The sequence below is a fragment of the Schistocerca americana genome, chromosome 1, assembly GCF_021461395.2.
Source record: "Schistocerca americana isolate TAMUIC-IGC-003095 chromosome 1, iqSchAmer2.1, whole genome shotgun sequence".
Classification (NCBI taxonomy): Eukaryota; Metazoa; Arthropoda; class Insecta; order Orthoptera; family Acrididae; genus Schistocerca; species Schistocerca americana.
Window position 1 is genome coordinate 798,361,452 of NC_060119.1, and position 26,646 is coordinate 798,388,097.

At 42.6% G+C, this 26,646-nt stretch overlaps 1 protein-coding gene across 1 annotated transcript in view; it reads right to left on the bottom strand.

The window, feature by feature from the left end:
• Positions 1-4,041: 4,041 nt before the first annotated feature.
• The window catches only part of LOC124612586 (phospholipid phosphatase 5), a 51,582-nt gene continuing 28,977 nt past the window's right edge, over positions 4,042-26,646 (bottom strand). The window contains exons 5-7 of the mRNA XM_047140874.1: positions 23,477-23,647; positions 8,567-8,789; positions 4,042-4,495 (exon numbers count right to left, since the gene is read on the bottom strand). Of these exons, the coding sequence (XP_046996830.1) occupies positions 8,605-8,789; positions 23,477-23,647 (356 nt within the window). The 3' untranslated portion in view covers positions 4,042-4,495; positions 8,567-8,604. The remainder of the gene's footprint in view (positions 4,496-8,566; positions 8,790-23,476; positions 23,648-26,646) is intronic.

The following is a 26,646-nucleotide window of genomic DNA, read 5'->3' on the forward strand; positions in this document are numbered from 1 at the left end:
CACAACTGAAGTTGCTCTGGGAGAAAACTTGTAAAGATCTGACTGGAACCTTTGAAATAAATGTTTTAAACCAATTCCCTAAAATATTCCTTGACTGGCTGCCACCCTGTACACATTATAAGTAATACCTACGAGTTCATTCGATTCACAGATTTTGTTTTCATTGTTACCAAAGTCTAATACCTATCTTCATGTCTGTAAGTTATGCAAATTGTAACTGGTGTTACTAAACCTTTTCCCATTTTATGAAAATCTTTTGTGTGGGTGTTGTGTTTGTGAAATCCAAGAAATTGCGCTTTGACTTGAATTTCACTAAAAGAAAATATTTCTTTATTCACTGAAAATTGTCTTAATCAGGAAGACAGTTGCTGATATAATATTGTACTGCTGACAAATATGACTGGATGGACAGCAAAAGAAATAAACCAAAGAGTAAAAAAGTCTAATGCACTTTTCCAAACAATATCTCTGACATATCTGAAACTGCAAGTTACCAGTTTTGACTTATGGCAGTCAGACATAGATTTTCAATTCAAAATTATTGCTCTAAGAGCAATGAAGAGAAGCATGACAGAAATTAACAGAATCTATGGAAAGCTTGTTGGGGAAGAGATTGGATTAAAGAATTAAATCACATTGCAATGGAAATGAAATGGAGATGGGCAAGAGATGCAACCACACAAATTGATGGTAGGTGCACTAGGCAAGTTCCTTCCTGGATTCAGAGATACAAGAAAATTTCACAGTGTCATCCTAATGAAAAGTGGATAGATGACGTAAGAAATCATGCAGGAACCACAGGGGTGTGTGTAGCCAAATACAGCACTGCATGGAAAAGCATAGAAGTGACCCTTATCCAGCAGTGCAAAATCAAATTTCTGGTGACATTGCAATAAATATTAGTGTCCCATGAAATAGTGATAATAGGAATTAAGTTAAAAGTTCAAGTTCTGCATACTGGCCATAGGCTGATCAATCAGACGAAATCAACCTCCAAGTCATCCTCCACCAACGGCTTCATCAGATGTGATATGGAGAGGCATTTGGTCAGCAAACTCCTCTCCTGATTGTCGTAGTCTGGTTTCTTGACCTTGGAACCATTACAAATTGGTTGAGTAGCTCCTGAGTTGACCTTATGAGGCTGAGTACACCCCGTACCAGTCCTCCTAACAAGGAAAAATTCCTGGCAGTACCAGGAATTGAATCAGAGCCCTATGCATGGCAGTTAGCCATGCTGACCACTCAGCTAAAGAGATGAACCAATAAAAGGGATTACTTTTTTACAAATAATTTTGACTCATCACCGGAACAAATTAAAACTCACTCTTATTTTTACCCCAAATGTAATAAGTCCCAGGTTATAAACCATTGCTCTATTATAATGTCCATGACATGACATTACTGGCAAGTTTGCAACAAGAAACGAATGTTAACAAGGGCATAAAAGCACACAACACTGCATATTATCTGTACTTTGTAAGTGTATTTCCTTTAGAAAAAAATATACAAATTTATAAAAGACTTCTGATAACATATCAGTGTTGAAGAACTCTGCTAACAATTCAACATTCTAACAAGGCTGCTAGAAACTGATTGCACCTGGCAGAATGTGGAAATGATATGATTCTTTAGTTTCTCCTGCTGTAATAGTAGAAGCGAATGATGGAAAAGGAGAGTAAAATTATCTGCTGAAATACATCGAAAAGTATTCTTATTCTCTAAAATAAACATTTATATTATTTAAATTATTATAAATATTTCTGTAATATCATATACACCATTTACACCACACAAAATCACAAATGGAAATTAATACAGAACTCAATACAAAAGTAAATGAAAAGCTACACAAATTGATATCATAGGTGCATTACCTCTCATTTACCTGACAGTCAGACTTATACAAAACATGGCATAGAGATTCATGGACTCTTATCAAGATATGTAACAATCAGTTACTAAGCTTCTTATTCAACAGATCACTGTACAGTATAACACTGCAGAACTCAAACTGTGTGACGCTCTACACATGCCTGTACACAATTCCAGTTTGTACAAGCTTAGTAGATCTATCGTGTATCAGCAATTACAGTTTTACCCAAACAATTGATGTTACATTTCAGCTCTAAGTGGTTTTAACTTCCTCTTCCTGTCTTCAGCACATGTTTTTGTTGCATCCTTTGTGTATCAGGCACCTGAAGAAAGGGGCCTTGGTTGCCAAAACTGATCACTGTATAAATCTCTATCTATTACAATCTTCACTTTTGTGACTAAATCATGTCTAAACTAAATGTTCCAGATTTTTATCCTTTGATATGTGGCCCTGTTTAAAAATTCAATATCAACTTCATTTAACAGCAAGCAATTCAGACTTTTTAAACCAAAGATTGTCTTTTTGGAGAATACACCATGAAACATACCACGTGAAGACATGTCAACAATATATTTTATTCACCGTATTGCTCATAATGAGCTATGGTTGCTTGGTGGATGAAGTATAGCTTAAGCTAGCTTTTCAATCTGATCTCTGTCAAAAACTGTATAGCATCCCTTCCAGCACAACCAAGAAAAAGTTTATAGGTTCATATGCTTCTAATTGCCCTTAGGTATGCAGTACAGTTTCAGACATTCTCAAGTTTCATCCTTCATACAAATGTTTAATTAGAACACAAGCAAAACAGAAATTTTCACAACTGTGAAAAAAAGACAGAAATAAGGTAAAATACAGAAGATGCAGATTATTGCTAAATAATATCTCAAAAAGACAATTTTCATCTCTGTGAGGGCATAATCTCTTACAACGTTTGTATCCTTCCTTACATGTAGTGAAATATGAAAACTAGTTCCTCCGTATCTTTGCCTCCCATTTTATCATGTATCTGACAGAATATTTCACTAATATACAGAATATTTCACTAATATACGAGTAAAATGATGGTCATCATGTCGTAAATATTATTTTTTTTCGTATTCTTTGTACTATTTGAACAGAGAAACACTTCTGTAATGAAAGGCATATTTCATTTTTCTGTCCCTCCCTCTACAAATTTCATTACTGCAGGACTAGGGTGCCAAGATAAAGAATGCTGCAGAAAGACTGACATATCCACAGATTCAAGGTTGTTAATGGATGACATATTTTACTTCTGGTTAAGTGTTTGCTGTGTTCATCATACCTGAAATATTAGCAAGGGAGCATCTGCAGAGTTTGAAATGGAAGAAGAGAGGCTGTGGGAGATAGAAGTAATGAGACAATCTGCAATGCATCCCTGGGTGGAGCAACTGAAAGAGGACTGCCCACAAAATATGTATGTAGATGATGAAGCTGTTTCAAGATTCCAACTGAGATACAGTCCTAACAAAACAAAAATCTTGCATTACATTTCACCAAAGTGCAAGATTATATGACAACACTAATAACAGCAAAAAGAAAATTTCATTGAGAAAACAGAACAATTACCCTCTGAAAAAGATATTGTCTGCAGTTTCACAATCATCATTACTCGTGACAAGTGTTTGTCATTTCTAAACAATCCAGCTATGTAACTGGAAATTTTATCTCCTTGTAAAGAAGTTAATACAGTTGAAAGCTGAGTAGAAAGACGATCGCTTTTCCCATGTTACTTCATCCTATATTCACAAGAGATCATATAATATGAAGGATTCAGCAATGTTTCATTTTAAACAGTGCTCCTTTACTTGTGTGTTTTAAGGTTAGAAACATTCTGAAAATTACCTCACAACATAATTCAAATCTAGCCACGACTGGACAGGAATCAACAGTGACAGTGAAAACTGTCCTTCTTTTGGAGGATTCAGAGAAGTTAATGAAACTCGAATCAAGACACGTAAGACAGGTATTTAATATAATTATAAAAACAACTTTTGGTCAACCAGCTAAACTGCATTTTATATCTGAAACCCTAACTGTTGCATTTTCTGTTGTGTGCTGCCTCAATGATGGTGCAATCTTTCATCTTGATACATTTGGTTTTTCAGTCCGTTGTCCCCCCCCCCCCCCCCCCCTACCACCACCACCATCTTAATTTACTCAACTAGTCCATCAACTTTCATTTTATTACCAATCCAATCCAATCTTAACTTTCAGTACCTTTTCTTCCTGAAGCTACAAGAAAAGAAAATATATATATATAAATTGAAGAAACAAAGGAAATAAGAACTTTAATATTAGAATAAAGGAATTCTATGAGAAAACAACTTCCAGCGCACATTCAAGAGAATAAAAGGTGAGTATGTCACTAAATATTGATTCATGATTAAAGATTGTCATTGCTGAGATTTGTATAAATTCTTCCACTGCAACACAAGCCTGATGTTTTGCTGAATTTCACACAGAATCTATTTCTATTACTTTGTTAGAATTGCTTCTTCATCCAAATCCCATGAGTGGTTCAGCCTCCTAATACTTTCAGGTGTCAATTTCAAACTTTCTGGGATAAATGCAGAACTTTGTCTCGCAAAAACATATGAGAACCTGTAAAGACAGAAGAAAGGTTAAAAACTGCAAAATGATTTACAAACTGAAACTGTTTCCTTTTTATCCCGCCTATATATACTCAATAATACGTAACCCACTTCCAAACTATAACAAAAAAAAAGTTCCGCTTTCAACACTATCGCTGCTATAAAATCCACCGTTTCTAGTTCACAAACAGTTCCTTTCACCTATTAAACAACCATTTCGGCTAGTTCTAATAACTTTCGCTTTATTTCCATTTCCGTTTTTCCCACATCATTGATCATTTTTAGCCGCTTCCAACAGGTTTTAACGTCACTATTTCTTCGTCAGACAATTGTTAGCCTTATCCTCATAATCTGCCACCACAAAACCACTCCTTTTAATACATTTACACGTAGTTTTTTCGAAATTTTCCCGAATTTCTCCACCCTTTAACATGTTTTGGCGGCAACACAACCACCTAACCTTTATGCACATCGTTGTCTACCAAGCCAAGTTCACCACAGGATCAACACAGCCCAGCTTTAACCAACACTTTTTCGCCTTTTTTCACACCATATCTCCAGTAGCTTTCTAGTTCACATTTATCTCTCCCCATATATTTTTATTTTCATTTTTATTTTCATTTTTATTTTCATTTTCATTTCAGCCTCATGTTACACTTTCCGCCTTCTAATGCCATGTCACCCTCACAACACCCCCACAACGACCCCATTAAGTTTTATTTACATTCCCTCCACAAACATGCCTTCGCCCTAGCCAGATTACGCTCCCATATTTTATTTTCTCAGGCTTGTCTGACATTTGGCATTATGCCCAAAGGCCTCACACTTACAGTTCCCATCTCCGGCTGCAACCCTTCTTTCCATCAGTCCCTATACCAGTTCCAAACTGAACAATCCATTGCCCTCACCCACCTAATCCTTCACCTACTCATCAATTCAGCCAATGAACACACCCGTCAACTCCTATCCTTAATAAAAGTCCTCAATCTTTCCTCTCCCACATCCACACCGGCTGTTCAGAGCATCCTCCTACAGGCCAACCGCAAATTAGAACAGCATGCCACCCTCCACCTCAAAAAACTATCCAATCTCCTGGTTTCCCACCTCCGGAAAGGCAACTCACTCACCCTTCACAACCTTTCCAGCAAACCTCAACCTCCTCTCATTGCACACAAACCCAGTCTCTCCCATCTACTCAATCTCCCACTTCCAGCTCCACTCCCTCCAAAACCTCAAAATTCCAATCAACACAATCTGGAACCACAACACCCCAATTCAGTAGTTAACCTTTCCTCCAAACCTCTCCCCCAATCCGAAACCTCTGTCCTATCCAAAGGTCTCACCTTCAGCCCCACTCCCAGATTCAACCAAACAGCCCTCGTCAAAGATTTACTGTCCAACACTCGTACTCTCTGCTGGAAATATCACTTTGCCACGAAGAAAAATGATCCTAATCCTACTCCTAATGATCCAACTCCCCAAGACACTATCCAAATTGAACCCCGCCTGGAACAGTTCCGTCCTCCGTCACAGTGGGACCCACCTCCTCTTCCTCAAAATCACCCTCTCCAAACCTTCCAGGAATTTCTGACTTCCAACCTTGCTTCTCAATCCTTCTTAAAAAACCTTAATCCTACTCCCAACATCACCACTGCTGAAGCCCAAGCTATCCGTGATCTGAAGGCTGACCGATCCATTGTCATTCTTCCGGCAGACAAGGGTTCCACGACCGTGCTACTTGATCGTCGGGAGTATGTGGCTGAGGGACTGCGTAAGCTTTCAGACAACACCACATACAAAGTTTGCCAAGGTAATCCCATTCCTGATGTCCAGGCGGAGCTTCAAGGAATCCTCAGAACCTTGGGCCCCCTACAAAACCTTTCACCTGACTCCATCAACCTCCTAACCCCATCGACACCCCGCACCCCTACCTTCTACCTTCTTCCTAAAATTCACAAACCCAATCATCCCGGCCACCCCATTGTAGCTGGTTACCAAGCCCCCACAGAACGTATCTCTGCATACGTAGATCAACACCTTCAACCCATTACATGCAGTCTCCCATCCTTCATCAAAGACACCAACCACTTTCTCGAACGCCTGGAATCCTTACCCAATCTGTTACCCCCAGAAACCATCCTTGTAACCACTGATGCCACTTCCTTATACACAAATATTCCGCACGTCCAGGGCCTCGCTGCGATGGAGCACTTCCTGTCACGCCGATCACCTGCCACCCTACCTAAAACCTCTTTCCTCATTACCTTAGCCAGCTTCATCCTGACCCACAACTTTTTCACTTTTGAAGGCCAGACATACCAACAATTAAAGGGAACAGCCATGGGTACCAGGATGGCCCCCTCGTACGCCAACCTATTCATGGGTCGCTTAGAGGAAGCCTTCTTGGTTACCCAGGCCTGCCAACCCAAAGTTTGGTACAGATTTATTGATGACATCTTCATGATCTGGACTCACAGTGAAGAAGAACTCCAGAATTTCCTCTCCAACCTCAACTCCTTTGGTTCCATCAGATTCATCTGGTCCTACTCCAAATCCCATGCCACTTTCCTTGCCGTTGACCTCCATCTGTCCAATGGCCAGCTTCACACGTCCGTCCACATCAAACCCACCAACAAGCAACAGTACCTCCATTATGACAGCTGCCACCCATTCCACATCAATCGGTCCCTTCCCTACAGCCTAGGTCTTCGTGGCAAACGAATCTGCTCCAGTCCGGAATCCCTGAACCATTACACCAACAACCTGAAAACAGCTTTTTCATCCCGCAACTACCCTCCCGACCTGGTACAGAAGCAAATAACCAGAGCCACTTCCTCATCGCCTCAAACCCAGAACCTCCCACAGAAGAACCACAAAAGTGCCCCACTTGTGACAGGATACTTTCCGGGACGGGATCAGACTCTGAATGTGGCTCTCCAGCAGGGATACGACTTCCTCAAATTCTGCCCTGAAATGAGATCCATCCTTCATGAAATCCTCCCCTCTCCATCAAGAGTGTCTTTCCGCCGTCCACCTAACCTTCGTAACCTCTTAGTTCATCCCTATGAAATCCCCAAACCACCTTCCCTACCCTCTGGCTCCTACCCTTGTAACCGCCCCCGGTGTAAAACCTGTCCCATGCACCCTCCCACCACCACCTACTCCAGTCCTGTAACCCGGAAAGTGTACACGATCAAAGGCAGAACCACGTGTGAAAGCACCCACATGATTTACCAACTGACCGGCCTACACTGTGAAGCTTTCTATGTGGGAATGACCAGCAACAAACTGTCCATTCGCATGGATGGACACAGGCAGACAGTGTTTGTTGGTAATGAGGATCACCCTGTGGCTAAACATGCCTTGGTGCATGGCCAGCACATCTTGGCACAGTGTTACACCGTCCGGGTTATCTGGATACTTCCCACTAACACCAACCTGTCAGAACTCCGGAGATGGGAACTTGCCCTTCAGTATATCCTCTCTTCTCGTTATCCGCAAGGCCTCAACCTCCGCTAATTTCAAGTTGCCGCCGCTCATACCTCACCTGTCTTTCAACAACATCTTTGCCTCTGTACTTCTGCCTCGACTGACATCTCTGCCGAATCTCTTTGCCTTTACAAATGTCTGCTTGTGTCTGTGTACGTGTGGTTGGATATGGGTGTGTGTGCGAGTGTATATCTGTCCTTTTTTCCACCTAAGGTAAGTCTTTCCGCTCCCGGGATTGAAATGACTCCTTACCCTCTCCCTTAAAACCCACATCCTTTCGTCTTTCTCTCTCCTTCCCTCTTTCCTGATGAAGCAACCGTTGGTTGTGAAAGCTAGAATTTTTTGTGTATGATTGTGTTTGTTTGTGTATCTATCGACCTGCCAGGGTTTTTGTATGGTAAGTCACATCATCTTTGTTTTTAGATATATGTTTCCTCAGTAACAAATACAAAAGTTAAAACAACAATTTAAATAATGATATAACAATTTAAATAATGATATAACACTCAAATACTTGACATATTATAAAGGGCATATTTCTTCAGTACAAAATTCCTAATTTTTTTACCACAAAAACTGTTAGTTGCATTACCTTGCACTTTAAATCCATATGTGAAGAAGATTTCAAGTTTATATCCATTTGACTTGTTCCTCAGGAGGACGTGGCTGCCCTGTACTGCGAACAGCATCAAGCTCCAAGTATGGAATAATACCAATGTAAGGTCTGTGGGCATGGAGTGAGTCTAAACTTGGGTAATACTGTCGATAGCAAAGGTATGATATTGACAGACCCAAGAGAGAGCCACACAACACATCTGTAAAAAAAAAAAAACATAGTTAACTCCAGATACTTCCTTCTATTGCACCAGTTTAGAAACAGAAACCTACAAATAATCGTAAATAGCTGTATTTTACTAACAAGGGAACCTCCCCATCGCACCCCCATCATATTTAGTTATAAGTTGGCACAGTGTATAGGCCTTGAAAAACTGAACACAGATCAATCGAGAAAACAAGAAGAAGTTGTGTGCAACTATGAAAAAAGTAAGCAAAATATACAAACTGAGTAGTCCATGTGGAAGATACGCAACATCAAGGACTGTCTAAGCTTAGAAGCGCCGTGGTCCCGTGGTTAGCATGCCCCGCTGCAGAAGTAGAGGTCCTTGGTTCAAGTCTTCCCTGGTGTGAAAATTTTACGTTTTTTATTTTCACAAAGTTATGATATGTCCATTCGTTCACTGACGTCTCTGTTCACTGTAATAAGTTTAGCGCCTGTGTTTTGTGACCGAATCGCAAAACCGTGCGATTGTTATTGAAGTCGCGAGCTATATTTGCTGGATTCATATTGCCCAAGGAATACATCTCACATATTTAATGCACTCTCGTCCAAAGTAGTGAACAGTCAACTGCCAGCCAGGGAGCCTCGTTAGCAGGAATACTCTCTCTTCCGTGCGCTGTAGTCGACTGATAGCATGTGTTTCGATGTTTGTTTAGGTGTGGCGTCCCCATACTACGGCGCAGTTACCTCGCATCGGACGGACGGACGGACGGATAATAATTGTCTGAAAATAAAAAATTAAACTTTTCAGTCGATGGACGACTTGAACCAAGGACCTCTCGTTCCGCAGCCACTCACGCTAACCACGGGACCACGGCGCTCATGAGGTCACGATGCCCTTGAAGTTGCCTATGTTGCAAATTGACTACTCAGTTTGTATATTTTGCTTATTTTTTCATAGTTCCACACAACTTCTTCCTGTTTTCTCGATTGATCTGCATTCAGTTTTTCAAGGCCTATCCACTGTGCCAACTTATAACTAAATCTGAGGGGGGTGCGATGGGGAGGTTCCCTTGTAAGCACTTGCAGTAAAACCAAAAATTTTTCTCAAAATTATAAACATATACAGGGTTATTCTAATGATGGCAAAATTTTGTATTTATTCAAGTACAAATCCAAAAATGAACAAGCTTTACACCAATGAAAAGAGGAAGTTTCAAAGTTTTATTCCCTTAATGTTTGATATCCATTTAATAAATTTGATAATTTGTAATTAATTAGTTTTTGTAATTATTTAATAATTAGAAATGTGATAAATGTTATAAATGTTCAATGTGGCCACCATTGGCTGCACAGCAAACATCGACACAGTAACCAAACTCGTCCCACACATGCGAAAGCGTATATGCTGTTACTGAGTGGACGGCAGCAGTGATCTGTTTCCACATATCGTTCAGAGTGATTGGTAGTGGTGAGATGTAAACAACTTCCTTCACATAACCCCATAAGAAATAGTCGCAGGGTGTGAGATCAAGGGATCTTGGTGGTCAGAAGTGCACAGCCAGTTCCTCAAGTCCCCTGCAACCAACCCAGCGCTGAGGAAAGGAGTCATTCAAAAGCCTGATGCATCATGGTGCCAATGGGGTGGAGCTACACCTCATTGGAAAATGAAGTCCTGGGAATCTTCCATAACTTGAGGGAACGGCCATTGTTCCAACATGTCCAGGTATGTGATTAGCATTACAGATCTTTCCGCAAAGAAAAATGGTCCATAAACCTTTGTACAGGATATGGCACAGAACACGCTGATCTTCGGTGAGTCTCTTTTGTGTTGCAATGGTGACTGTGGTCGGTTGGTTTGTGGGATTAAAGGGACCAGACTGCTACGGTCATCGGTCCCTTTTTCCAAAAACTAAAAACACCCACAGAGAATAAAAAACGAACAACAGAAAAGACGGCAGACGACACAGGACAAGAGAGACACAGATCAGACAAAACGAATTAAAATCACACAGTGTGACGGTGGTTGGCCGACTATAGAGAAAAAAAAAAAAGCCAACAACCGAGAAATATATTAAAAACTCAGTCTAAAACCGTAGGCCAAAGGCCAGAATCAACACTAAATAAAGATAAACACTTAGAGCAAATGATAAAAGCCCCCTGCCCGAATAAAACGCAAAACTAAACCTGCCATAGCAGAGCCATCAGTTAAAAGGGCAGGGAGCGTATCAGGCGGCACAAACATCTGCAGGAGCATAGTTAAAAGTGGTCAGGACAACAAAATGTGGACCACCGTCAAAGCCGACCCGAATCGACAGAGAGGCGGGTCCTCATGCCGCAGTAAATGGCTGTGTGTCAAGCAGGTGTGGCCAACGCGGAGCCGCCAAAGAACTACTGAGTCCCTGCGAGCCACTCGCAGGGATGACCGCCACACACCCGTCATCTCCTTGACGGCATGGAGTTTGTTAGGGGTGGTCAGACCGCACCATTCAGCGTCCCATAGCGTGGAAACTTTGCGGCATAATACCGCTCGCAAATCAGTCTCCGGGAGGCTAATGTCCAGGGTTGGTTCACCGGTGGCCTGTTTGACCAGGCGGTCAACATGTTCATTGCCCGGGATACCGACATGACCAGGGGCCCACACAAAGACCACAGAGCAGCCGCAATGGGCAAGAGTATGCAGGGACTCCTGGATAGCCATCACCAGACGAGAGCGAGGGAAACACTGGTCGATAGCTCGTAAACTGCTCAGGGAGTCGCTACAGATAACGAAGGACTCACCTGAGCAGGAACGGATATACTCTAGGGCACGAAAGATGGCGACCAGCTCAGCAGTAAAAACGCTGCAGCCAGCCGGCAAGGATTGTTGTTCGTAATGGTCCCCTAGAGTTAGAGCATAACCGACCCGACCAGCAACCATCGAACCGTCAGTGTATACAATGCCAGAGCCATGATACGTGGCTAGGATGGAATAAAAGTGGCGGCGGCAGGCCTCCGGAGGGACTGAGTCCTTAGGACCCTGTGCCAAGTCGAGCCGAAGGCAAGGGTGAGGAACACACCAGGGGGTGTACGCAAAGGGGCTCGGAAAGGAGGTGGAACAGGGAAAATCCCAAGAACGGAGAGAAGCTCTTTGATGCGGACCGCGATCGTACAACCTGACCGGGGCCGACGTTCTGGCAGATGGACGACCGATTGTGGGAACAGAAGACGATAATTTGATACCCGGGCAAGCTAAAACATGGGCAGCATAAGCAGCCATTAAACGGTGGCGCCGTAACTGCAGTGGAGGGATACCTGCCTCCACAAGTAAGCTGTTCACAGGGCTGGTCCGGAAAGCACCAGTGACAAGGCATATCCCGCTGTGAAGGATTGGGTCCAGCACCCGCAACGCCTAAGGGGATGCTGAACCATAAGCCAGGCTCCCATAATCCAGACGAGACTGGATTAATGCCTGTTAGAGCCGTAAGAGGGTAGATCGGTTGGCGCCCCAGCTGGTGTGGCTCAAGCATCGCAGAGCATTTAGATGCCGCCAACACATCTGCTTAAGCTTCCGAATATGACGCAGCCAAGTCAACCGGGCATCAAAAACCACACCCAGAAATCTATGTGACTCCACACACAGCAAGAAGTTTGCCATCAAGATAAACCCGCAGCTCTGGGTGAACAGTGCGTCACCGGCAGAAATGCAGAACGCAGGTCTTGGCTGCCGAAAACTGGAAGCCATGCGCTACAGCCCAAGACTGAGCCTTGCAGATAGCGCCCTGCAGCTGACGTTCAGCAGCTGCAATGCCAATAGAGCTATAGTAAAGGCAGGAGTCGTCAGCATACAAGGACGATGAGACAGACGTTCCCACCGCCGCAGCGAGCCTGTTAATTGCTATTAAAAACAGGCAGACACTTAAAACAGATCCCTGTGGCACCCCATTCTCCTGAACTCGGGAGGAACTAAGAGTGGCTGCGACTTGCACACGGAAGGTACGATGCGACAGAAAATTGCGTATGAAAATCGGCAGCGGACCCCGAAGACCCCAATCATGAAGTGTAGAAAGGATGTGATGGCGCCACGTCGTATTGTACGCCTTCCGCATGTCAAAGAAGACAGCGACGAGGTGCTGACGGTGGGCAAAGTCCGTACGGATGGCGGACTCCAGGCTCACCAGATTGTCGGCGGCAGAGAGGCCTTTTTTGAACCCACCCTGAGACGGAGCCGGGAGGCCCCGAGACTCGAGTACCCAACTCAATCGCCGGCTCACCATCCGATCGAGCAGCTTGCAAAGAACGTTGATGAGGCTAATGAGGCGGTAGCTGTCCACCTCCAAAGGGTTCTTGCCAGGTTTCAAAACGGGGATGACAATGCTTTCCCGCCATTGCAACGGAAACACACCCTTGACCCAAATATGGTTGTAAAGGTCGAGGAGGCATCGCTTGCAGTCCACTGAAAGGTGTTCCAGCATCTGACAGTGGATGCGATCTGGCCCAGGAGCAGTATCAGGGCAAGTGGCTAGGGCACTGTGAAATACCCACTCACTGAATGGAACATTGTAGGTTTCAGGATGGTGGGTGCGAAAAGAAAGGCTCCGACGTTCCATCTGCGCTTTAATGGAGCGGAAGGTCAGTGGGTAATTCGCAGAAGCGGAACTCAGAGCAAAATGCTCTGCCAAGTGGTTGGCAATGACATTGGAGTCAGTACAAACTGCTCCATTCAGTGAGAGCGCAGGGACGCTGACAGGGGTCCGATAGCCATAGAGGCATCGAATCTTGGCCCAGACCTGCGATGGAGAGACATGGAGGCCAATGGTGGACACATACCGCTCCCAGCACTCCTGCTTGTGTTGGTGAATGATGCAGCGGGCTCGTGCACAGAGCCATTTAAAGGCGACGAGGTTTTCTGAAGATGGATGCCACTTGTGATGCTGGAGCGCCTGCTGGCAATCTTTAATCACCTCAGCAATCTCAGGTGACCACCAAGGCACAGTCTGCCACCGAGGGCAGTAACGATGCCGGTGGTGACGGAGTGCACCACCGCATCAATGGTGTTATTAGAAAGAGGATCAATAGCGGCAATGGAGGAGAACAAATCCCAGTCAGCCTTATTCATAGCCCATCTGCAAGGGCGCCCAGAAGAGTGACACTGTGGCAGTGACAGAAAGATCAGAAAGTGGTCACTACCACATAGGTCGTCATGCACACTCCTTTGGACAGAAGGTAAGAGGCTAGGGCTGCAGATCGGAGTATGTGCCATGCGCCACACTGAAATGTGTGAAGGCACCATCGTTTAAAAGGGAAAGGTCGAGCAGTGCCAATACATTCTCAACGATGGCACCTCAACCTGTTGCCACTGACCCACCCCACAGACGGGGTGTTGAAGTCGCCCAGTAACAAGAAAGGTGGCGGCAATTGGGCGATCAGCGCAGCCAGGACGTGCTGTGGGACATCACCATCTGGTGGAAGATACAGACTGCAGACAGTAACAGCCTGTGGCATCCACACCCGAACAACAACAGCCTCTAAAGGTGTTTGTAGAGGGACAGACTCGCTGTGAAGAGAGTGAAGGACATAGATGAAGACGCCACAAGACACCCTTTCATAAGCTTCCCGGTTCTTATAATAACCCCGATAGCCACGGAGGGCACGGGTTCGCATCGCTGGAAACCAATTTTCATGAAGAGCAATGCAGAAGAAAGGGTGAAGGCTGGTAAGTTGTCAGAGCTCAGCTAGATGATGGAAGAAACCTCTGCAGTTCCACTGGAGGATGATATTGTCCATGACTCAGAAAGGCGTGAAGGGACTGGGAAGGCAGATTACGCCGCTGGGTCACCTGCTGCCTCCGATTGAGCACCTATGCCAGTGCTATCCATGGTGTCTGAGGGACCAGCGAGATCGAGGTCCTCAGCGGACGCCAGAAACTCTACCTTGTCCTCAGATGCAGAGCTGGAAGGTTGCGGTGGGGTGGGTGCCACTGCGAGTTCCTTAGGTTTAGAGCTTTTCTTCTTGGATTTCTCACGCTGCTCCTTGGGTTTCACTGGCTGGGAGGGCTTCACCGATTCAGTCTCCGGGACGGAGGAGGATCGCGAAGCCCTACAACCAGCTGATTGTGGGCACTTACGCCACTGTCGGTCGTCAGCCTTCCCGCTTGTGGAAACCTGGGAAGGGAGGGACCCAAGGGACCCCTTGTGAGCGTGAGAAGTCGAAGAAGTTGGACACTTCTGCAGCTTAGAAGGGGAATGGATGTCCCCGATGTGTGGGGGGATGTTGCTCCCGAGGTAGGTGGTGCAGGTGCAACAGGGGGGATAATGCCCCCGATGGGCAAGGGGGCATGTGGAGTTGTATGGCTCTGTGATTGGGCTGGAATGTGCTGAACTGATGGGGCTAACACGGCTGTTGTTGCAGCAGCATAGGAGGCAGTCATTCGTACTGGATGTAGTCGTTCATATTTCCACTTGGCCTCAGTATAGGTCAGTTGGTCCAGGGTCTTATATTCCATGACTTTGTGCTCTTTCTGTAAGATCCTGCAGTCTGGTGAGCAAGGAGAACGGTGCTCTCTGCAGTTGACACAGAAGGGAGGCAGGGTGCATGGAGTATCGGGATGTGATGGGCGTCCGCAATCTCGACATGTGAGGCTGGAAGTGCAGCGGGAAGACATGTGGCCGAACTTCCAGCATAAGGCTTGACGTCACATCGGTAGACCATCACCTTGATCTTCTCTGGTAATGTATCACCCTCAAAGGCCAAGATGAAGGCACCGGTTGCTACCCGATTGTCCCTCGGACCCCGATGAATGTGCCGGACGAAATGGACACCTCAACGCTCTAAGTTGGTGCGCAGCTCGTCATCAGACTGCAAAAGTAGGTCCCTATGGAAAATAACGCCCTGGACCATATTTAAACTCTTATGTGGTGTCACAAGCAAGTAACCTGTGTGACTGGGCAGAGGATGCCGTTTTTATCAAAACTGACCCAGAGCGCATTTTGGACAAGCCACCTCCCCAAACTTGTCCTCTAAATGCTCTACAAAGAACTGAGGCTTCATGGATACAAAGGATTCCCCATCAGCTCTGGTACAGACGAGACACCTGGGCAAATACGTCTCACTTTCATTCATTGCCTTTCGTTCCTCCCACGGTGTGGCCAGGGGGGGGGAACGATTTGGGGTCATAAATGTTAGCTTTAAAATGAGCCCTCGAACGCTTAAAGACTGCTGGTGGCTGGCCACCAGCAATAGAAGATGTGCCACATTTCATTGCGTGTCATCCACCCTGATGCCACCTACTCCGACCAAGGGGCCTCCCCATGGGCGCCACCCAGCCACAGCAAGGGCCACCTGGCAGGATGGCCATTGCCGGGAGTTCTGATGCCCCAGGGAGATGGGCATCTACTCCTTGGCATTCATGGGGAGTAAACGGCGCAGGCATCAGCAGAGCGATCCCTGTGTTGTCAGGGGGCTACAACCAACAGGGTACATGGCGGCCCCACCACAACGGACTGGCTACCGTGCTGGATATTAGGTGCAATAAAGTCCATGGTAGTCGCCTCCGCAAAAAGCAACACTGTGCAATGCATAATGGAAATTGCACCCAGGAATGCATTCTCACCCAAGAGATGGAGAATGAGCCGGACGGCAATGCGACGACAGTAAAGCTGGCTAGAGGTCTCAATGCACGATGGACAAAATGCACCATGTAAGGCGCCCTTCCCCAATCGGCTCGCTCTTCGGAAGAATTTTGAGATATGGAGGTCAAACCCGACAGGGGACCATCACATAAGGCCGAAACGTTTGAGACTCCTTTTAGTCGCCTTTTATGACGGGCAGGAATACCGCAGGCCTATTCTTACCCCCGAACCCGCAGGGGGGCAATGGTGACTGGATTTTTCCAAATCCCAAATGTGAACATTGTGTTTGTTGACTTTTCCACTAAGGTGGAACGTCACTTCATCGCTAAAAATTACACACTGTATAAATGCATCACCTCCAGCTTTACTAGCACATAACCACAAAATGCAATACGCTCCTCTTTGTCAGTGGGGTTGAGAGCCTGCGCAAGTTATAATCGGTAGAGCTTGTACAGCAAATGCCATTCAGAATTTTCCATACAGTTGGCTGGGGTCTTCCAAGTTCTCGCCTGGCTCTATTGGTAGACATACTGGGACTACGCACAAAACTTTCTTGAATCCGCCAGACATCATTCTCTGACCCACACGGTCAGCCTGCGCTATTTTCTTTTGCACACAATCCCAGTCTGTTTAAATTGCTTATACCAACAGCTAATTATTTTGTGAGTTGGTAGTTGAATACCAAAGTTGGTACAAAATGCCTACTGCACTGAAATTTGCAACTCACTTTTCACGAACTCAAGAATGCAGAAAACCCTGAAGAAGTAAAATTGCTACAAAAAGGAAAGGATCTGAATTGAAAAATCTAAAAAATACAAGACAGAAATGCAATTTAAAGACATGTCAAATATAAAAAACAGGTTAAGCTAACAAATTGTATTGCAACAAGGACAACAGATTTTGCCATTGAAGATAGAAAAGACAAAGAAAAAGTATATAAAGAAAGCAGTGATAATGTAGATAATCTTAGGAATATGGCAGGTGATTAAATATTTAATGATCAAGAACTGCTTCATTTTGCAAGAAATTAACCGTCTGCAGGTGATCGTATTTTAGTAACATTTTTTTAAATAAACGGAACTAATGAATAGCATGTGAAAATTTTTCAGCGAAGATGACTGCAGGAATGAGTACAAGATGCAATTTCATGTTTTATCAGAAATTCCCATACATTCGTAGCCATTTTACGTCAAGCTTATGATATGAATGAGAAGAACACCCCTCTCCAATTACCAAAAGTAGCACTTTCATTAGCTGCTACTAGTATATTTCAACAATTGTGTTTTCCTGTGGATTTTTGTATTTATAATGCGAAGTAGCATATTAAACCCTTGTTAAAGTAAAAATCAATTATCTATCATAAATACTTATCCATGTTAATGACAATACAATGACAGAAGAAAACACAACACCAAGTAATGGTGTATGACAAAGAAAGTTGGTAGGCATGTTTCTGAAAGATTCTCTCTCTTCAAATTTTATGCTAGTCACGTAAGAGTGACACTGATAGTGCTACTATGGAAGTAAATCAGATCTGCTTTAAATAAGTGCTGTAATGGTAGTGAGTATTAGTTACCTTTGAGATTGGAGATGGTGAGTTGATGTTAGTCAAGAATGCCTTTAAGGCGACAAAGGCATCATTATCAACAAATGGTTCAAATGGCTCTGAGCACTATGGGACTTAACTTCTGAGGTCATCAGTCCCCTAGAACTTAGAACTACTTAAACCTAACTAACCTAATGACATGACACACATCCATGCCCGAGGCAAGATTCGAACCTGCAACCGTAGCAGTCGTGCGGTCCCAGACTGTAGCGCCTAGAACAGCTCGGCCACTCCGGCCGCCTCATTATCAACACCTCACCGAGTTCCAATGAGGTTGTGTAATAGGGCTATGAGAAACTGGCTATTCCTTCTGCTATACTGCAGAAAGACTTGGCAGGAATGTAGCCACTGTACATGATTTCTGGCAGTGGTGATCACAGGAATGTACAGCCACAAGAAGACCGGGCACCAGACAGCTGCATGGCACTACCGAGAGTATTCGGCGTATGGCTCTGATGCATCATACTGCATCTGCGGCAGCAATTTGAGCAGCAGTTGGCACCCTGGTGACACAACAAACTGTTAAAAGTCTGTTACTTCAACAACAGCTCTGAACCAGATGCCCTACAGCACACATTCCACTGACCCCAAACCACAGTGATCTGTGAATTCAGTGGTGAAAAGCAACAACTCATTGGAGAGCACAGTGAAGGTCTGCTGTGTTTTCTGATGAAAGCAGGTTCTACCTTGGTGCCAGTGATGGCCATAGGTTGTCAAGGAGGCGGCCAGTTGAGGGCCTGCAAGCAACCTGCCAGTGTGCAATGCAGGAACATTCTCGTGGTATGCAAACAGACTACAAATTTGTATGTCAATCCAGTGATTTGACCTCTTGTGCTGCCATTCATGAACAGCATTCCAGAGTGTGTTTTCGCCCACATACCACTGTTGTAGCCCAACATGCTGTACAGAGTGTCGACATGTTGCCTTGGACTGCTTGACCACCAGATGTCTCCAATCGAGCACGTATAAGACATCATCGGATGACAACTCCTCCAGCATAATCCACAAATGGCTTTAGCTGCCCCTGTATTGACCTACCAAGTGCAACAGGCATGGAACTCCATCCCACAAACTGACATCTGGCACCAATACAACGCAATGCATGCATGTTAGCATGCTTGCATTCAACATTCTGATGGTTATATTGGTTATTAATGTACCAGCATTTCACATTCGCAACCACTTATCTCGTGTTTACATTAACCTGTGATCATGCAATGTTAATCACTCAAATATGTTATCTAGACAAATGTATTCCGGAAATTTCATTACTCTATATTAATTATTTTTTGGTATTGTGATTTTTTTCCTCATCACTGTATATTATGGTAGTTCACTACAAATAAAACATTCTGTAATATTTATTTCTGTTTGTTCTTGCATTTTGTAAGTGATTCCAAGTACATTATGCATGCTTCAAGATAAAAGATACAAGATGCTGTGACAGGATTCAACAGTGTCATGTAAGATTCCTTACTAGTGTGCAGTTAAAAAAATATTCAAAACTATTTAAGAAATAATAATATTTTATTTACAGTTTTCTAATTATTTTTGAGTGTATCAAATCAACTGCCTTAACTACAACCATTTATATGTTGACAAATGCGACAGGAATTGAAAATTGAGATTTCATGGAGATTTTGCAGCTTTTTGTCCTCAACAACCAAATAAATCACAGTAGCCGTCCATTTAAAACAAGACAAGGATCCTATGTGTACATTACAAAAGCTGCAAACTGGACATTCTAGAGGACCAACAAATCTTCATACACAAAATAACGCAAGCACAGCATTTGCTTAATGAAATAAAATACACTGGAGTTCTCAATACTTCCAGCAAACTTCTGTTTCAAGAATCCTACCCACTGCAAGCTCCTATTTCATCATCTTTCATTACTTCAAAAATCAATTCATCTCTCTCTCTCTCTCTCTCTCTCTCTCTCTCTCTCTCTCTCTCTGTCTGTCTAAACAGGATCATAAAGTGATAGTGGGAGAGGCTCAGAATAGTCTTGGTAGTGATTGGGCATATGATATAGGTGGTGACTTGGGCAGGACTATTAGTCAAGCTTGGGCCACTGATGATCAATGTGTACAGCTGTTCCAGCATTACAATCAACCCCATCTTGACAGTGTTGTGAGGTGACTTCATATGGGACCTGATAGGGTGCTGATGACTGTTGACAAGGCACACATTTTGGTGATGATAGTCAGGCTATACTGGACACTAGTCTGGGAAGGGGTGGTCAGTGATGCTAACAAGTGACAACACAGCAGGTGGATCTGTCTTGTTCAGGCCAAATTTCAGTGATAATGCACAGATGAGCTAGACATTTTAGGACAAAATCAGGTACAACGCATCCCTGCTTGAGGACATTAAAAATGGAAGTTTGTTCATTAAATGAGAAATGCAGATCAGTAGGTGCTGCAAGCTTATTTTATCAAAATATTACACGAATTAAAGGTAAAATATGTGAATTGCTAATAGATCTTAACTCGTTACTTATTTGTATACCAGAACATCATTTACATGGTGAAGAAATATAAAGCCTTTCTTTGGAGAGGTACATCTTATTTGATTTTCATGCTAGCAGTTCACTGCGGAAGGGAGGGATGGCCATTTATCCCGAGTGGAATGTTTTATTCAAAAGAGTTGACATATCAAAACACTGTAAACATCAAATATTTGAATAGTATGCAGAAGAGTTTAACTTTCAAACAAAAAACCCTTTAATTATCGGCCTCAGAGGATTCTCCAGTGCTGACTTCAGGGTTTCCCTCTCCAAACTTGTCTCTGTAAGAAACATACAAAGTTGATTACAGTAACTGTAGGAGGAGCTGCCTTAAGTTGCATAGGGAGTATAATCTATTTTGGCCTAGCTTACGGGGTCACTGCAGGACCCCCTTAGTATCAGTTAATGTTTTGAAATTCGCCACAGACAGTATACCTCCCAACTAGAGTTCAGAGACAGCAGAATGAACACAAACAATATCTTTACAAATTGTTCTCTAGTTGAAGGATACAGTGTGAGAAAAATTAGTAATGGAATGTCAGATCATGACGCGCAGGCAATAATACTGAAAGGAATGAAGGCAGAATCATATTCCAAATAAGTGAATCTCACTTGCAAGAGATCTCACATGCAACACAAACACTTAAAACCAATCTCGAAGGGGAACTTGGCAAGAGGTATACAACACAGGCAACTTGAATGACAAACATTCTTACTTTCTTTGTTAGCTCTTTGCTATTGAAACCTTGCAGGCAGATATGTAGTAAAGAGTCCCATAATGGAATTTCACTACCAACAACACTACAACGTAATGTGGAATATCATCAGACAGGTTAAAATAATGCACTCCACCAAAATAATAGAAAGCTCTCAGAACAAAATTAAATATATATTTTTTCAACTGTGGAAAAAGGCATCAGGACAGAAATTGGGTGTTTAACATATTATACCTTTCTTATGCAAGAATGAAACTGTTAGAGATCCAGCAGAGTTGCACAAAATAACTAATGAACACTGTGTCAATAGTACATTGGTTAAATCAAAATTTTACTGGTACAGGTAACTACATAGAACTCCTGAAAGCTGGTGTTCTGAGTCAACTACATCACAAGCAGCAACACGAAACAAGATTAGGAGATGGTAAAATTTCAAGTAGTATTATGAAAATCGCTGTAACATAACTTAATTCTGTAGTCAGTTACTTACCTGTGCATTGTGTCTTTCAGGTATGGTCAATTTCCTAACAGACTGAAATACTCTTTGGTGAAACCACTTTATAAAAACAGTAAAAGAGAGAACATAGACAACTACTGGTTAATAGGTTAGTTCCAGGAAAGCAGTATCCACAGAAAATTGAATTTATTATTTTGTGTGTGACACACTGTCAGGGCTAAAATGATAGGTTGAGGCTACTCAGTATTTTTTATTTTAACAAAAGCATTTGACTGCACAAATTATGTGTTACTTTTCAAAAGGTGAAACTTTATATGATTAGCAAAAAAGTTTAACAATGGTTCAACTCATATGTGGAAAGCAAGAAGCAGAACTTTGCCCTTCAGTGAAAAAAAATGGGAAGATGTTTCAATCTGACTGGGGTCATATAAAGTGGGGGGAATGCGGAATTTGGGGGGGGGGGGGGGGAGTGCCATAGGGTTCTAGCCTGGGTAGATCACTTTTCTTCGTAGTTATCAACAATCTTTCGTTAAACAGGATAGGTGAATCAAAAATTTCTCTCTTTGTGGTCTACAGGTAAAAAACATAGAATGTGAAATAAACGATGTAGCTACTAGGTTGGTCAGTAAAATCAGATCAGAATGCAGCTTTCAGAGAACAGATTAATTCTTAACTACAACAAATATAATGGATACAGTTTCTATCACAGAACTCTTATAAAAGAGAATTTTTTTTCCTCCAAAGGTGGTCAGTCAGTGAAGTTGACCATTTCAAGCACAGAGGACTGAAGGTAGATGTAAGAAACTAAATGCACCTATCTTCACTATAACAATGACATCTACTATCTTTGACACTGAAACATGAAGGTTGTTTACTTTTTTTTAGTTTCACTCTCTTACCTCATATGGCGTTTTATTTTAGGGGAACTTTGTCTACTCACACTGTGTTGGTGGTGGTGGTGGTGGGGAGATAGATGGTCAGAAACTGAAAGATATAGAAAATACAGAAAACAGAAAAGGAGTGAAGAAAGTTAGCCAGTATACACTCTCTGCCTATGCCCATTTATTCTAACTGATAACTTGGCGATAGTCATAACAATGCAAAAGACCAAACAGCCTCCACATTTACCACATACAAGCACTTAGTTTCCCACTCTTATTAACTCATACATGATATTTGTCAGTGATCTCTGTCTTGCATATTACCTACCTCCCACCTTTAAACTCTCAGGTTTTCAAATCTCTTCTGCTGCATTTCCCAGCAACCAGTCTTTCATTCTCATCCTGTCCATAAGTCTCCCCTGACCCACGGTTCTGGAAGACTTTTCTGAACTCTCCCCATTTCCTGAACCTCACCAGTCCTTTCCCTTCACCTTCTCATTTCAACCCTCCTGCCAGGAGGAGCCATTGGCTCTAAAAGCTTGCAAATTTCAATATCTTTATTTGCGTTTTCTATTGCCACTGTACAGTGTGGATTAGGATCACATGGTCTACAAAATACTGAATTTAATTCACAGCCTTTAAATTTACATTCTCTATTGCAGGCAGTGAAAATTTCACTATTTTTGCTAATGAGCAGCTCTGTATATCATAGTAATTACTTGGCAGAACTACTTAAAGCTTAAACCCCACCGACCATGAAATTAATTAAATCTGAGTACTCCTGAATTAAAAATTGAGACCAAAAAGCATCAATAATGTTAGCAATGGTAACCAAAATCTTTGCGTCTGTGAAAGATTCATCAAAAGTAAAAGAACAGGAACCATAAGTGTAATAAGTAATGAGAAGACATATGAAACTGAATATCACTGTGCTTGTATACACACCTTGCCAATGATGATGATAATCACATGTCCGGCTCAGGGCCACACAGGTTGCTACTGTAAGGGGTGCAAGAAATATGCACAGGCGCCAAGATCTTCCTCTTCCAAATGGTGTAAAAACATGAAGCTTCCCAGCCAAGTAGAAAGCAACAAACCCCATACTTGCAAATGAAACTGAAAATATTCAGAAGCAATGGTCCAACTTATGAACTCAAATTCCAAACATTAAAGGGATACTCACATTACCTATTTTGAAACACTGATGTAAACATAGTAACACAATTCTATAACAGAAGATATTATACCTAAATTAATACATATGCTTAAAGATTAAAAACAGTCTTGATCACAACTTTTTATTTTTATTTTTATTGGAGTGACCGGTTTCAATTCTATTTAAGAACCGTCTTCAGGCTCTGAAAAAACATATTACCAGATAGATTTCAGAGTCTGAAGATGGTTCTTAAATAGATTCGAAACTGGTCACTCCAATAAAAATAAAAAGTTGTGATCAAGACTGTTTTTAATCTTTAAATTTTAATTTAAGGATCGCTGATAATGTTTTCAAAAATTTTATTTTAATACATTTTAATACATATGCACTCTGAAAAAAGTTATACCAATAATCTGTACAAGATGTATGTATATCAACATTCTTCCAAGTTGAAGTTTGAATAGCTGTTTTCTTTGCTTACTACATAACTAACTAATCTTTGGTTTTCATTTAGAGTTCAATTTTTCGGATGATCAGATCATAGGCCTGGTATCAGAAAGATGGTTATTTGGTTTTGACTGATACATCTCACTTCTTTTCAATTTACTCTGGTTTCTATTCCAAACTAATGTCTGTGGAACTCTTTTTCTACTGTCTAGAGGTTGATAATGGCCATGCTAGTTAGAGAATATACTTTCAGGTGTGTGCAGTGAAAGAAATTAATGAAAACTTCCACTTTGGCCATTGTACAGGCAGTTCTTTATTTACTCTTTTTTTCTCTATCTGCAGAAAATTAGAAGTCTTATAAAAATCTAAACTGATTTTCTTGACACAGAAATTTTCATCTAAAACCACTGTTGTACTGCAACTTATTTTTTCCTCAAGCAATCTTATCTGCACCAGTAATTCAGTTATAATGTGATTCCATACTACAGCTTCAGCAGTGAAGCAGCAGAAGCCTTGCATTTCAAATGTATAGTATATGATCTCTGAGCTGCAGTTTGCATTAAGTCCTTAATTGCAGTTTGGGATACAAGAACAGAAAATGTGGAATCTTTTCTGCACACACTATCTAGTCTCAATACTGTACTTATTCAAAACTCCATAAGCTTTCATTTTAAGGTTCTTTTAAACTCATTTAATCTTTGGTGTCCTTTTTCCTGTTGTTCACACAGTTGTAATGCTCTTTTCCATTTGTGCTTCAATGACTGTCCCTACCCAGCAAGGGCAGAAACAGGAGACGGGGCAGGAGAGGGGGGGGGGGGGGGGGACTGGAAGTTAGAAAGGAACCTGAATTTCATTTTTGTGGCAGTACAGATTTTTCTGTGGTGACTACACAAATAAGATTCCCAGGTAATACAAATAAATAATATTTTATTACAAAAAACACAGAAAATGAAGTTATTCACAAACTATATCCTCGTGTACACAATTCCATTAAGTCTGAACACACAAATTGTAATCTTCTTGATTTGGTTTTACAAAAGAAATAAGTCTCAGAGGATACTAGTCCAATGGCGATAACTGTCAATATTGAAATTTTTCAAAGTACAGTTGGACACCTATCACTGATGACAGTTATTACGTGCTATCATTGAATTGAATTGAAGCCATCGAGCGTATACCATCCCAGAAGCACAGTGTCTGACTTAGACTGAGGTCAGGGAGGTGGTGATTCCGGCTGCAACTGCTGGCAGCTTTCTGCAGTACAGCTGTGTTGATCCTCCTTGGCTGTTGCTGCCATTGGAACTGGTTGCTCTGTGGCCTTATGGGCACTTGGGTACAAGTGATCCTGCAGTCATGTTATCAGCACATGCAAGTAGTCCAGCCCATGCAACACTGCCTGCGGCAATTCAGTGGTCATGGGTGATGAAAATGGCCCCACCCGTTTCCGTGGTGTCCATCAGAATCTAGAGTTTATGCCAGTGGTGCCAGTTTGCTGCAACATCCTGATTGCTGCTTTTTCTGTCAGCAGGGCACCCTTGTGTGATGCAGTGCACCACACTGTGTAGAACGGGTCACTCGGAATTAACTTGGTAATAGGATTAGCATGAATGGGAAACAGGATGACTGCTTAAGCAGATTCCAAGTCTGTATCAAAATATTCCTCTGGCACAATATCAAGAGTCGCATTCTGACCTGACAGAAGATGGGATAGAACATCCGTGTTCATGGTTTGCGTCGTAGAGCGGTACTGAATACCATATGCCTACATTGACAAAAATACGGCTCACCCCTGGATACACTGTGTTGTTTTTTGTGGACTACCAGCTTCCATATGAAAAAGGGGCAGCAGCAGCTTGTGGTCAGTCAAGAGCGTAACCCATTGGCTGTTGACTAATCACAGAATGTTTTGAGCACAGAAATGATTGCCAGGGCATCTTTCTCTATCTGGGTGTAGATGCATTACGCCATCATCACTGCGTTCCATGCAGTTTATCTTGTGGGATAGAGCCTCTCCAAGCCCATAATCAGAGGTGTCTGCAGCCACTATTAACAATTTCCGAGGATCATACACTATCAGATAGACTGGATGGAGGAAAGTCTGCTTGAGGTCTAAGAAGGTTTTTTTGACAGATGGGTGATCACTGACGCTTTACGTCTTTTCATATAAGGTGTGCAAGGGCTCCTCAATGGCTGCGGTGTGGGGAGTAAATTTCCAATAATAGTTTTATTGCCCAAGAACCGACTAATTGTTTGGTATCAGTGGCGCTGAGACTTCTTGTACGGCCTCTACATGTCGAGGTGTTGAGAAGATCCCTGAAGTGCTAAAAATGTGTCTGAGGTATCCTACCTTTTGGGCAAAAAACACACATTTCTCTTTGTTGCATTTCAAGGTTGGCTTTTTCCAAAACTTGAAACAGTGACTCCAGATTCTGCAAAAGATCCCTTGAATCCTTTCCCAGGGCAATAATGTCATCTAAATAACTCACAGGTTCAAGGACATCATGTGTCAGCT